Source organism: Pavona decussata, unplaced genomic scaffold (assembly GCF_977016875.1).
Source record: "Pavona decussata unplaced genomic scaffold, jaPavDecu1.1 SCAFFOLD_47, whole genome shotgun sequence".
Lineage (NCBI taxonomy): Eukaryota > Metazoa > Cnidaria > Anthozoa > Scleractinia > Agariciidae > Pavona > Pavona decussata.
The window spans coordinates 1,576,634-1,591,282 of NW_028145469.1; the positions used below are offsets into that span (position 1 = coordinate 1,576,634).

Below are 14,649 nucleotides of genomic sequence, written 5' to 3' on the forward strand. Positions count from 1 at the left end.
AGTTGGTGCAAATAATTGCTTTTTTCCCCATAAGATTAACTGTTCCTCTGAGCAGTGAGTCAACACCACTATCACAGTTCGAGATAACGGGGTTATGGCTCAAATCAATCAGATTCAGGGCCCCAATGAATATCACTTTCGTGATGTGGGCTCCCTGTACAAAGATTGTTATTATTATTATTATTATTATTATTATTATTATTATTATTATTATTATTATTAATCACCTTTCTGTATTTGTTGTTTGTTTTTCTACTAATAAAGTATTTTTATATTAAAAATTATAATTATTATTATTATTATTATTATTATTATTATTATTATTATTATTATTCGAGATAACGGGGTCTCACTGTGTATTTATTACTTAGTTACCTAGCCTGTTTAGCGTTGGCGAGGTTCACTAGCTGGTTCCATTTTTCATTGCAGATGTCAGTCTCCTTGCGCACAAGTTTTCTTTCTTCTTCACCAAGGCACGGGTCTGTCACCAGGTTGCTGCTGAACTCGTTCAAGTGAGTGACTTTTTCCTGATACACAGGAGCGTCTTTGATTATCTCCTACGAGATAATGAGAGTAGAACAACTTCAATTGGATGTCGAAAGAATACAGTGGGACCTTTCAAGCATATTGTCCGCCATTTTGAATTTGAACATGTGTCAGAATTCACCGCCCAGTTACATTTTCGTACAAAATCGTGTCTAAAAAATTGGAACTGAATTAAGTTAGACGCTGAAAAAAGAGTTTGCCGATCAAATATAGCAACTGTAGAGATCTGGCTGACTGAAAAGAGGATAGAGTCTGATTGCAAAGACTCCACTTAACTTTATGCCAAAATGGCTCCATGTTTTAATAATGAATAATATTCTTTAGTTCACATTCAAAGTAGCCCTACTTGCCTCCTGCAAGGTAAAATATTTTTAAGAACGAGGTAAGAAGGGCCAATTTGAATACGAACAAAAGAATATTAAAATGGTAGCCATTTTGGAATAAGCTCTATAACCTTGGCACAATATCACGACAGATAGCTGTTGCTGTTTTTGTTTGTTCACATTTGTCCTAACTGGTGTATATTCATTTATATATATTACTATATATTACGGATCAAGAGACCTTTTCGCGGACGTTCTGACAACTCACCGGTCCCGATTAGTATTTTTCACATCCTTTTTTTTCTTTCATTTGGTGATAGTTCATAGTTAAAACTTACCCATTGTGCTTCATAAAAGTTTGTTAAAATAACGAATGAATCTTTGTTGAGACGTATAGTGGACGTAAATTAAGCGCGAGCACTGAAAGTTAGTTCGTCGCAGGTACCAAAATGTTTTCGCTACAAACCTGAAAGTCATCAATTTGTTCCAACGCAGTGTCTACGTCAGTGGCGAGAGTGCTCTCTGCATCCACCTTCACTTTAGTCTTCATCATCCATCCATTGACGTCACCCAGTCCCTCATGCCACTTCTGAAGCTTGTCTTCTTGCTGAATCTTGAGTTTCACAATCGTGTCATCAATTCTGCAAGAAGGTGAAAGTATGAAGTAACTGGGCGAAAATTATTTATCTATATGATTTCCCCTGGAAACAAATACAGTGCATGAAATGATTGTATAAGTTGCGTTAATAACAAACGAAACACATAAAGGTTAGCAACACCAATAACTGCAAAAAACGTTTTGAAAAATATCAGGCTGGAATGTGACTCGAGCCCATAACTTTGCGGTACCTGCGAAGAACTGTACCAGGTAAGCTATCAAGCAAACTGGGAGCTGGTCAGTTGCCAGTGTGTATTTTTCACATAAATGGCGGATAGGTAAAAGAAAATGTATAATCGAATGGTACTTCGGATGGATCTTTCGAGTGAGATTCCTTCAATTAAGTTAGCAATTTAAGCAGTTGTGAAGAGGTCCTGAAAATTTCAGGTTTGAACGGGATGCAAGCCCGGTACCAAGCCGCCTAGAAACAAATTAATGGCAGTTTTTATACTAGAGAAGCCCAATCCATTCGAGATTAACGAAGGAGAACACTTGTAATGAGTCGATTTATGTGTCTCGTTACTCGTGCAATATAAAGATGGTCACAGGTGACTTTTGCGTCTGGAGTGCTGCTTCTTACAAAAGGCAGTTCGTGGAGATGAACAATCCTTCTTGTCCCCGTTTTAACGTAGCAGAAATTATTTGAAGCGTATAAAATCTACACATTCAAATGTTCTCCCACTTTGGTGAAGTCCTGATCCCAGGTGGATCATGTGTCAAATCTAAAAAACTGTACGGCAATTGTGATGATGAATAAATGAAAGAGAGTGTTTGGAATCATGATACATGTGGACTTCAGACGAAATAATGCGCGAGAAAGATCATCGTCTTCAGACTTCATTTACAATTGTAAAGTTGCTAACTTCACCTCACGAGAATCTTTCGCTCATAAATCGTTGGCGACTACGAAATAAGTTGCAGTACCTGTCGGTTTTCCATGCAACTAACTCCTCGAGGTTCTCCCAGCGGTGGCTCAAATCCAGTACTTCTTTCTGTATCGCGGTCCTGTCGTCCTCTGGAAGTTCGGAGTCTTTTAGCAGCTTGTCCCCAGTCTCCAAAGTATCGCTCACTTCACGTTGATGCGATAGCATGTCATTGTTAAAATCCTAGGAAACAAATCATAGGCCAGGGATCCTCAAATGTGACCAGTCAAATGCAATCTATTGGTTAACAATTTGCTGTAAGGCTTTTTAATCGCTCTTTTCAAGACAGTTAAAGTATTATCAATATTAGCTTTACAAGGCAATTTTAACGTTTGAGTGTGTGAATGAAACCCTAAAATGTGGCCATTGAAATGAAAGCTATTCAGGGTTACCTTTTCGTGGTGTGTTAATTGCTCTGTACAATGTATCTGATATTTGAGCCCAAGCGTGACCTCGAAATGAACCCGATTATACAATACGTTCCTTTAGTACCTTTTATCCTGCTGTACAAGATGTTTCTAACTTTAAAGGAAATGGATGAAAAGTTAAGGTCAGACCGTTCAAATGAAAGTTACCGAACAATACTTTCCTTTCCTTCATTTGTCATGCTGTACAAAATGTTTCAGACTTCCAACCGTCTATGGAATGAATTCGTAACTGTGATCATTTATATATGAAAATGTATGTGCACTACGGATGAAAGATTATATAGAAGAAAAAGAATCTCGCAGTTATCTACGCAACCAGACTGTTGCGGTTTTTTTTTTTTTTTTTTTTTCAGGTTTTTTTTTGCAACAGACTGGTTGCGTAGATAACTGCGAAAATCTATTCTTTTATGCGATCATTTAGTTGAAGCAATATCTGAGCAGCACTTGTTTATTACGCTTTTTTCCATTTTATTCCCGTACAGGAAGTAACAGGGGGTTAGCAGTACCTCCAGTTCAAGTTTCTGTTTCTTGACTGTGTCCAGATCCGGTGCTATATCAAAGTGAGTGTTGATTTTCGTCTCTGCTGATGAGATCCAAATCACGAGAGGATCTATCTTCCTTCTCCAGTTCTGGGTCTTGTCTAGGTGCTGTTGTTCCTTTTCAAGAAGCAAAACCTGGACACTGAAAGAAGGACAACCGGGTTCAAGAAAGGATTCACCACGATGAGTTCAGCAAAACTGTGAAGTTTCGAAGAGATCTGCTTCAAACTCGACGAAATATTGCCAGAATTTTTACGATTCGTACAAAATGACAAAACGTTCGCTATGTAAAAAGTTCCTCGAATTTAGATCAGATCTTTATTTTACTAAGCTTCGATAAGCTTCTGAACTCGTTCCTCAGCTTTATCTAATGTTTAAAATTGTCACGCTGACTACAAATTGTACTTTTGTCGTCACTACGTACGCAAAAGATTGATTGGAAAAAATAGACCTTAGCCATTTTAATGATAACCCTGGATTTTGTATAGTTGGTGAATTTTCGGTGCCAACAACAACTTATCCTCTTGTAGCTAGAATCCAGTGTTACTGGGATGTATTCCAAACAAAAAAACAAACAAACAAACAAACAAAAAATAGCTTTTCAAACAAACCTCATGGGTTCAAACCAAGTCAGTTACTATAAATATAAACTAAAAACTATAAAGACTCTATACCACACAGTTATCAAACGCAAAACGTAAGCACAACATATTCGAGTCACACTAATTTCAACCTTCTATTCATGATGCCAGGAGCTTACATGCCTTAGGCTCTGCATGCACCGTTTGACAGCTTTAGGTCCAGACACTAACCTCTGTTGTTTTCCTGATGCTAAAGTGGCCAGTTTGTTCCAGTCATCGTGCAGAACGATCATCTTCTCATGCACCGCTTTCTTGTCCGCGTCAGGCAAGGCATTGTCGTCAATAATTTTATTTCCCTCGTCAATGATTGCGTTCACTTCACCTTGCTTGGATACCAAATCATTCACTAAATCCTACAAACAGGTTAATTTGCGCAGGTGTTAACAGAAGCTACACAGCTGGCAAAAGTGAAGTGGGAAAACTCGTCAACCACGTTTTTGTAAAAAAGGAATGCGTGATTTCCCTGATTTATTTCAGAGTTGAATCTCATTCCAAGAAAACAAAATGATGACAGAACCATCGTTAAGTGACACACATTATTTAGGAATTTAAGAAAAACTACGACATTTTTTGAGACTGAAAACATGTTTCGGCTACACCGTATCCATCGACAGTTCAAGAATGTTGTTCAAATCTGAAATATATATCTATAGTTTAGGGGGCAAAAACAACAATAATATAGCTTGTCATATACCTAGACTTTCACTCAAGAAAACGAGCACTGTGAATGGTTGATGCTTGGTCACGTGCCCCTGATCAAATACAAATGTATCCCCTCTCAGTTGTTTGTTTGTTTGTTTTGCGGTGATTGTTCAAGGGAAAGTCTCAATATATAACCAAGCACTTAATGTATGGTCCCTTGGGAAACCAGTTCGTTTTGTTTTCCCTCGAGTCCTGACGTTTTCCTCGACTTCGTCTCAGGAAACATCAGGACTCTCGGGAAAAAAAAACTAACTGTTTCCCTCGGTGTGAAATGTGAGAATTGCGGAGAAAAGTTTTTGCGATCGATGATAAATGTAACATAACCTGTCGTTGCCCACGGACACACTTATTAATATTTCGCAGTCACAGTTCCTATGCACTAGAACAGACGTACTACACAAAACTGGATCATCACGTTTAAACTTTTACTGATCCGAAAGTGTCTTTGGGTTTTCCAGAACGAAACTAAACATACATCACGCAGTTTTAAAAATTTGCGTTGTGCTGTCCATGATCTTAACACAAATGCCGGAATGCTTGTAAGAAGATTTTTAAAATGCTTTTGACGCTTCGCATGATCAAAATCATTCTGAGGACTCTGAACGTTCCCTTTTGGCGGAGACACAGGTAAAAGATGGGCCGGCATGACAGCAATAAACCAATAAACTACTGTAAGTGTACGAAACCTACCTCAATAACACTTTGCTGTCTTTTTATTCCACCAAACGACACTTCTGGGGAGGTAGGTCGGGACCGCAATCTTGTATATCTGTCATTGACCCATTCGTACAGATTGTCGCATCGCTCATGCCAAGCAACTACGTTTCTCTGTTTTTCTTGGGAAGCTCCTAGTTGCACTCCGAGTCTTCAAGAACATAAATGTAAGAGCGCAAAATTAACGACAAACTAACTAGGTGGATGAAGAAACAAGTGATTGAAAAAAAAAAAAAAAGAAAGCAAACAAACAAAAACTTACGGCTTAGTGATTAGTACCATGAAAACATACCACTGATTTGACTGCATTCCTAATCCGGATAAACCTCCCGTTTGTAAACCGAACTACTGGCCACACTATGGTCATTATTATTTGGTTTTTGTTTTGTTCACAGAATCACTATAACCGGCTCAACTTGTTGGCTTAATTAGTTTTCAACATGTTGTTACAGAGTTGTTTCAATGTTGTCCCATCACTCAACGAGCGATAACTTCCTCTTCAGAACTTTTCTGTATTAGAATATCGAAAACACCGTAACGCAAATACTTTAGACAAAGAATAAATTCTCAGTTGAGTTGCAAAAGGAAAGCAACAAATGTTAGCATGTTAGCACAACCCTGAAAGCCTTCATTGGCATATTCTAAAGGCATGTATAGCCGCCTTCATACCTCGCGTATTCATCTTGCGACTGTTTCAAAAGTCCCTTCCATCTCTCGTCCAAATACTTCACATCTCCAGACACCTCTTGTTGACAACCGCTGCTTATTTTGTCATTCGAAGCCAGCTCTCTGCCGTAATCCAGTGTATTGATCATTTCTGGCTCCATGTGACCAAGGCCTTTTGACAGATCCTAAGGAATAAAGCAGTGGATGAAGGTACATTTTCGAACTCAACACAAAGGAATCACTCCCGTGAAAGAGGTTTGGAAACGTGATGTTAATTATCATAAACTTTGGTGAACTTTGGCTTTGAATTTCTCCAAGAATTATTAATGGTTTGAGAAGCTAGATCAAACACTCTTTGTCCTGTTTTATGTAATATCTCAAACACGAGAAGGTGTGTTTCATCAGATATCCAAACACTAAGGTTGAAAAAAACGAGGCGCAGCCGAGTTTTCTTTTAAACGACTTCGAGGTGTTTGGATATCTGATGAATCACGCTTTCGAGTGTTTATTTGGCTTCTTAAATTTTATGGTAATGAGAAACAAATAGTCAAACCACGGTCACATTAATGATTTTCTTTAGTTTCTCTTGCTGAATTATTAATGAGTTGGAGAGAACATGACATCACACATTATTCACAAAAGGCTCACACGAAGAAGGATTACCCCTTGCTTCTACAACACCGGTACCCATTTATACACCTGGGCAGAAAGACAAAATGCGGAAGTTTCTCGCGCTAGTAAACTACGCGACACGATTTAGCCAGAGACCAACCACAATGAGCCGACCTTCCAATCTTTCCGAGCGCAAGTGCTCCACTTTCCCACCGCACCTCCACAGTAGGAAGAAGAGAAACATAACATAAAATTAAGAAAAAGCAATGGCAACGGTATGTTTAAGCAAATGTGTTTTTTCATTTTGCTCTTATAATATGTTATAGTTTTTTTTTTTTTTTGCCGGGAAATTTCTTTGCCACAAACCGTGGACCAGATGGATTGGACGCATTAACTTCCAGGATGAGATGACGATAGAAAATGTGCAGATGCAAGAAATAATATGATTTAAAATGTACGCAAAGGAAATGAACCTAGCTGAATATGAATATATGAAGCATACATTTGAAATGCGGGTGAAAGATTAAATAGAAGAAAGATCCTCGCAGTTATTTACGCAACCTAAGCAGTTGCGAGAGTAAAGGCTCCACAAAAAAAATCAGGCTTGAACAGGATTCGAACCCATGACCTGTGCGATGTTGGTGCAGTGCTCTACCAACTGAGCTATCAAGCGAATTACTGGGAGGATCTTTCTTCTATTTAATCTTTCACCCGTAGTTCAAAAATATGTTTCATATATTCAGTTTCATATATTCAGATTCCTTTATTCATCCTTTACGGGTATATTACGAACTCGCAAAATGACCAGTTCCCAGTTGGCTTTATTGCTCATTTGGTAAAGCGCTGCATCGGCATCGCAGAGGTCATGCTTTCGAATCCCGTTCAAGCATGATTTTTTTTCAGGCTTTACTTTCGCAACTGGTTTAGTTGCGTAAATAACTGCGAGGATCTTTCTTCTATTCAATGAAATGAACCTAGAGTAATTTCTTTTTGTTACGGAACTGGTATTGCTTTGGCGTCAATAATTTTTGTATTTCTTTCTATGATAAGATAACTTGAATTGACTCCGACCTTGAGCATTACGTAGCAGCTCTCTATCTCCTCTGGGCTCTCGGCTTTCTTTCCCTGTGCAACTTTCTCATCAGCAGCATCCATACCAGATTTCAGAATGCTGTACTTTTCGCGCCAGTCTTCCATGAGTTCTGACTCTTCATCCAATGCTTTCATACGATCTTCCAGTCTACAAACCAAGGGAAAGACGTAAAGGTTTAGTGGTGGTTAATTGTACCTGCTGTAATTGGTGGCTATAGCTGTGCAGTTGACGTTTTGTATTTATTTGCATGAAGAAGTAGCCACTACTAGCTCTCTTTCCTGGTCAGAGTCATTTCAGCTGTCAGGTAAACAGTTGAAGCTTATTTGTAAATAAAATATCAACAATTGAAATTGTGAACATTTTAAATTTCCTGTGCCATCTAAAAAAGCTTGTACCATGAAAATGAACCTCTCACAGACTCACGTGATTTTGGGGCAATTGGCAACGAAAAAGGTGTTCTCTACTTTGCAACTTAACATCACTACGCTGAAGCATTTCAAGTCAAGCACGAATAGAGTAAACCCAATCTCAATAATTTCTAGAATGTTTATTGATTCAAAAGTGGACGCCAGTCTGAGGAAAGATGAAAAAGTAAAAAAAAAAAAAAAAAATGCAGTCTACGAAGTGAACACAAGCAGCGAGAAAACGATCGCAAAATAAGAATAAGATGTACTCATTGCCCCTAATTAATTAATAAATATACACGCACCCAAAGAACAAGATTTGGTTAAGTTCTATGTGTGAAAAGGTCAGTCATCGTTCTATCGCAGATCAAGCGTGACTTCTCACCTGCGTTGTTCGTCAGCATTAGCCTGCTCAAGTGTCGACAATTCATCTTCCAACTGGCGTATGTCCTGCCTGACAGCCGCTTTGTTATCGTCATTTATAGTGTCATCTTCTAAAATCTGCCGTCCGTAGGCCAAGCCGTCACTAATTACGGGCTTGGAAGACTCAAGCTCGTCTTTGAACGCCTGCAGAAGGGGAAACATTGAATCAGTGAAAATCGCTCTAGGTTTTGTGGTCACGCAACGATTATCGTATAGCACAAATTTTTGCAGGAGCGACTTTCCTACAGACGAAGTATAAATGAGAACCAGCAGAGGCATCAGCTGTTCTCATCTGGGTCTGTCCACTTATGCCGGGACCACCCTGCCTTCGACACGGAAAGCAGGCGGAAGAACCTGAGTCTTTTGAAGCTTGAATCAAGACGAGAAGCTGCTCATTTGAAGTTTGCTTATCGTCTGGAATTGGTGATATTCGCATAATTTCTACAGTAGAGTAAACATTTTGCATAAAAATTACAAGTGATAAAACCTAAGGCGCGAAAACTAATTTTAAATAAATTAGATCTTCACGCCATAGGGTAAGAATTTGATTAAGTGGACGGAAGAAGTAAATCTGTCGTTTCATTAAAAGAAAAGAAAGAAAACAAAGCAAAAAAACAACAACAACATCAACAACAACAACAATAACAAACAAACTTCAGTCTTACATTGGCTAAGATGATTTGTTCTTCCGCATCCTTACTATCTTTCGGGTCACCTTTGGAGTTAAGTTCTTCCAACTTGTCTTCACAATTGCCCATCAGCTCTTTCATGCGAGTTACCGAATCCCCCCATTTTGAAAGCTTTTGTCTTTTGCCCTCTTCTTCGTGAAACAAAAGCAGATATTCTAACCTATAACAAAGAACATGATTACATAGTATTTAGATAATATTCTCTTAAATGGTTCGAGGTATTTATGAAAAACTCAGATTTAAAAACGGTCTTATCGACTCGAATTTTAATTGAAAAAAAATGGTATCTCTTGAAGAAAATACCTTCCAACGGAGTGCTGCATGAAAGTGAAAATTCCAGGATAGAGAAATGGAAACAAATTTAGCTAAACGAGAAAAGTGCACTCTGCAAGTCAATCCCGTGCGTGCCAACTAAATGAAAAAGGGCGTTCCCGACGGCAGTAGAAACTTTGGCTTTCCGCGCAATTGTTGGATGTCTTCCCTCCGCTGAGATAACAATAATGTCACCAAAACATTATTCCTCTTCACCTCCTTAAATGTTCTCTTGAAAGGAGTCTTTCACATTAATGCTACTAAAATAGTTCATAGGGTAATTTAAACAAATTGATTTTCATCCTACAGATTAAGGTACCAAAATCGGTATTTCCTAACGCTCAAGTGCATGGTCATCCTAGTTTCGATAAGACAGTAATTATGCCCCTTTACATTTTACAAGAATGTTTTATCCACCTATTCTGCTCGTCATCTTTGGCCTTCTCCAATTGTTTGAGGCCTTCGTCCAGGTTTTGCATGTCTTGTTTGACATCTGCCTTGCTCTCATCATCAATCAGATCATCTTCCAAAAGCTCTGAGCCATAAGCAAGACCCTCGACAATTTCGGGTTTGGCCGACTCCAACTCCACTTGAAATTCCTACAAGTAACAACAATTTGAACGCCTTAGTTTCGAAGTCCGAACGACGTAAGCCAGTCAATAAAACCATCTGCCTGGGGACCCTGGGGATGTCGAAATAATCTATTCAATTTCAACAAATTCATCTTGTTAGACGACATGTGAGGGGTTAAGAGACAAAGTTGGCTAATCTAAAGAACCACGAATTGTCCCGGGTAAACAGACAAATACCGTCAAAGTGTGTTTCAGAACCTGAGGTTCACCGTCATTTAAATTAAAGGCTTTATATCTCGGGGGCGTTTACCTTCGCGTCGCGTCCAACTGCATTCAGTTTAATATGAATGTGAAACATCCTGGTAAAAAATGTGTGTGAAAATACGTTTTAAGACGTATCCGCAGAGTTACATGAATAATTGTAATACATCACGTGAAAGGCCAAAGAAATTAATTTATTTCTTTAAATAACTGAATACAGTTGGACGCGACGCGAAGGAAACGCATGCGACATGTAAACCAGAGCTTTCGGGACCGAGGGTATTTTTCTTATCCCTTTTCTACAGATTGCAGTTATTATTTTTTTTTTTTTTACAAACTAACTCAATGTATTTCTTAATCTTGTAAAACTTGAAATGCTTTTGCTTTCACAAATGTAAAAAATTGATTAAATCCTTGGTAATGAATTTTGTTTGTAAAATAGATAGTTCTTCGCGTCCGAATTCTCTTCGGGAGTTTCAGAAACGCATGCCCGGGCCTCGTATTTTTATCCCCCTTTGCAGACTAGACAGTGAAAAGTATTTAAAAATCCACTGACTTTGGCCAGAATGATCTGATCTTGAACTTCTTTCTTGTCCTCTGGATCACCTTTGGACTTCAAATTATCAAGCTTCCCCTGGCATGTTTTCTCCAGCTCATTAATCCGAACGATCCAGATCTCCCATTTCTTCAGTTTCTGATTCTTCTCCTCGTTTTGTTGGACATACAGTTGTTCCAATCTAGAGGGGAAAATGCAGAATTGGAATTATTCGAAATATGTTTGTGTCTTCACATAATTTTCTTACAGTTTGCTTTTTCTTTGATATGTTGCTTCTTTAACTCGTTTGCTCTTAAAAGCCGCGCATACTCCGATCAAAAAGTAGACAAAATTCAGAATTTTTCTTTGGAGAAATTATTTTGTCAAAAGAAACAATGTCACTCTTAAGCGTTTTTAAACGAGGACCCTTCAGTTGAATGGTTAATTGGAATTAGAGGTTCTGATTACTCATTAGTAGGAATAAAACAAAAGAAACAACATAGTATTTTTAACAGAACCTTTTGACTCTGGGGCGTTTTATCTGTAACTAAAATAGCTAACATCAAGTTAGAGAAAAGAACGTTGGAAAGACCGTGAGACATTGAAACTTGGTAACTAAGGGCTGAACTAGCTAGGATTCCCTTTATGTACATTTTAACAACTAATCAACATCCATTCTCCCGTACAAGCTGATACCTTAGGAACACGGTACCTTATCTTTTCTTTAGCGGCTTCCTCCTCAAGATCTTTCAAATCTTCGCCCAGCTCCTTCACATCCTTTTGGACTTTTTCCTTATCTTCTGCATCAGTGAGACCATCATCGATCAACTGCTCGCCGTACTCCAACGCGAACTTTATTTCTGGTTCCGAACTATGTAGACTGTCTTGACAATCCTATGTGAATCAAGCACAGACACAAATCTGCTTTGACTGTGTAAGAATCAAGTACAACGATTCAACAGCGCCTTAACGGTCTTTTCCTTATGCGATCGAGAACCGTCAAGCACGTTAAACTTCGCTAAATTTGATCAGCACTTGAGAGATAGGACCACGTTCAAAAAACAAAAATGGTTGCCTTGAAGCGAGGCGTACTGGCGCAGTTATTACCTAATCTAGTTTTGACTTGGCAGGCAAATAAATATGGAACGTGGAAAGACGGTGGCCTGAGCAAATAAAACACCACTTCTTCAACTTTGAAAACACAACAGCTGAAAAGAGAAGAGGTTGATTCAGAGTCTGGAGAGAAATATAAAGCCTGTCGAAGGAAGAGCGTTGCCCTCCCAATAAAGTCGTCGGGTTGTTTAAGCAGTAAAACGCTTATCAAAGGTGGCACAAAATGACAAGACACTTGAATAAATGGGTGTAGGTCTTTCGGAAAAAGACTAACATTCTTGATTTGGTATAGACGAGACAAGGAAACGAGAAACTCAAAAAAGTGAGACGAGACAATCTGGTAGAAAAAAATCAACAGCTAAAGTGGTAAATCATGTTACTTTAACTCTCATTAAATTGTCACGTTTTTCTCGTTCCTTTATTCTTCCAAAATTAAACGTATCACTGGTGTGCATCTACGTGGACCTCTAGATGAGTAGTTCGTTTTGCCATTACCTTGGCCTTCGCTAGTTGTTCCTCCACATGCTTAGGATCTGGTGAAGGTTCTTCTGATTTAAGCTCATTCAAACGGCTTCGGTTCAAGGCAAGGATGGATCTGAGTTTCACCTTCCAAGTTTCCCATTTGTCCAGCTTATCCTTCTTGTCTGCGTCATACTGAACAGCGAGAACTTCCAACCTTTACAAGTAGTGACAGCCAAAGAGAGAACCTTGTTATGGTAGTAAATATAGACTGGGATTGCATTTGCTGGAATTCCTGACGCCTGCACTACAGAACAGCTTAATTGAAAATATGGTCGCTTTCCATTTATCAGAACTGGCCGGCGAGACTGATCGGTCCGTAAATGGAGTGTACCAATTTGAAGGAATGATTCTTCGAATTCTTCAAAATGCATGGCACATTCTGAGAGTAGTGTGCGCCATTTTGGCATATAAAAGTGCATTCCGTTTGCGAAACGATTGAACTGGTCAAAACGTTCTGACAAATGGAAAGTGCCCTATGACTAAGTACAAGCTGACTGAATGACGAACTTGCATCTAATTACGGTGAGAAAATAACAATCTGACGAACTGCCTGCATGACTGACTGATTAACTAACCATTAAACATCTCATTCACTGGCTCTCTGGCCAATTGAAAGAACTTTAAAGACACTGACTAAATGACTGACTGATTCAAGCCAATTGACAAAACGACAAACAGAAGGCTGGCTGACCGACTGGTTAGTCGCTTAATGAGTGACTGACCGACCGAACATTGAACAAATAACTCAGAAATCAACTAAAACTCAAAACCGGCTGATTTTCTGACCATTTTATTGACTGACGTACTGATTGACCACAGTCTCACAAGCTTCCTGACTGAATGAAGGACTGCATGACACGGACATACTGACTGACTGATCAGTGGACTAGCTGATGATTATCTGATCCACCACTGACTAATTGTCTCGGTGATTGACTAGCTAACAAATTGAGTGACTTGACTGACTGATTGATTGACTGACTGACTGACTGACTGACTGACTGACTGACTGACTGACAGCCCACCTGAACGATCGATCGAATGAACGAATGAATGAATGAATGAACGAACGAACGAACGAACGAACGAACCAACGAACGAACCAACGAAGAATGAATGAATGACGAACTGGCTGTCTCACTACCTTTTGTACCGACTGGCATAATGCCTCACAAACCTACCCACTAAAAGATACCACCATACATTACCTGCCCAGTGCATCAGCGTTATCCCTGTCCATTTTGGCTAGATCATTTTCCACTTCATCCACTTCCTTCTTAATATCAGCTTTCTTATCGTCTTCTATGACGTCATCGTCGAGAAGTAATCGACCATAGTCTAGTCCTTCATGAATCACCGGCTTAGCAGACTCAAGCTCCACCTTACATTCCTATAAAAATAGACAAGGAGCCCCATTTGACACTGATCTGTAAGTACATGCTTGTTTATGACGAAGTTGAAAACCCATAAAATTTCCAAATATATGGGCCCTGGGCTTATGTCAGGGGTTTTTCTAAATTTGGCAGAAAGGTTTTTAATTATTGCCAAGCTCCATGCTGGAACTTAATAATATGTCAAGTTATCTTCATTACAAACATTAACATAACCAACATTATACTAACTTGTGCTAGCGTGATCTGTTCCTCGACGTCTTTTTTGTTTTGTGGTTCGTTCTGTGACTTGAGTTCTTTCACCTTGTCATGACACTTGTCCTGCAATTCTCTAATTCGGATGATCCATATTTCCCATCTATCTATCTTCTCCGTTTTCTCTTCTTCCTGTTTAACGCTCAAATTCTCCAGCCTTTAAAGAATAAACAAACAAACTATAACACCTTGAGGGTTAATAATGTATTTGTTAAAAAAAGGGAAAAGGGCCACATTCAAACTAAGGTTTCGGCGAAAAGATAACACAGCATTCAGTGACTGTGGAAATATGACCTGGCAACCAGAACAAATCACAAAACTCTTTTT

At 38.9% G+C, this 14,649-nt stretch overlaps 1 protein-coding gene across 5 annotated transcripts in view; it reads right to left on the bottom strand.

The window, feature by feature from the left end:
* Positions 1-14,649, bottom strand: part of LOC146482203 (uncharacterized) — a 99,202-nt gene that overhangs the window by 35,845 nt on the left and 48,708 nt on the right. For all 5 annotated transcript variants that reach the window (XM_085107477.1, XM_085107474.1, XM_085107476.1 and 2 more), the window contains 16 exons: positions 14,299-14,479; positions 13,885-14,066; positions 12,650-12,830; positions 11,754-11,935; positions 11,063-11,243; positions 10,091-10,272; positions 9,338-9,521; positions 8,635-8,816; positions 7,824-7,992; positions 6,144-6,325; positions 5,451-5,625; positions 4,230-4,411; positions 3,385-3,559; positions 2,452-2,633; positions 1,336-1,510; positions 376-557 (listed from right to left, as the gene is read on the bottom strand). In XM_085107477.1, the coding sequence (XP_084963603.1) occupies positions 376-557; positions 1,336-1,510; positions 2,452-2,633; positions 3,385-3,559; positions 4,230-4,411; positions 5,451-5,625; positions 6,144-6,325; positions 7,824-7,992; positions 8,635-8,816; positions 9,338-9,521; positions 10,091-10,272; positions 11,063-11,243; positions 11,754-11,935; positions 12,650-12,830; positions 13,885-14,066; positions 14,299-14,479 (2,877 nt within the window). The remainder of the gene's footprint in view (positions 1-375; positions 558-1,335; positions 1,511-2,451; positions 2,634-3,384; positions 3,560-4,229; positions 4,412-5,450; positions 5,626-6,143; positions 6,326-7,823; positions 7,993-8,634; positions 8,817-9,337; positions 9,522-10,090; positions 10,273-11,062; positions 11,244-11,753; positions 11,936-12,649; positions 12,831-13,884; positions 14,067-14,298; positions 14,480-14,649) is intronic.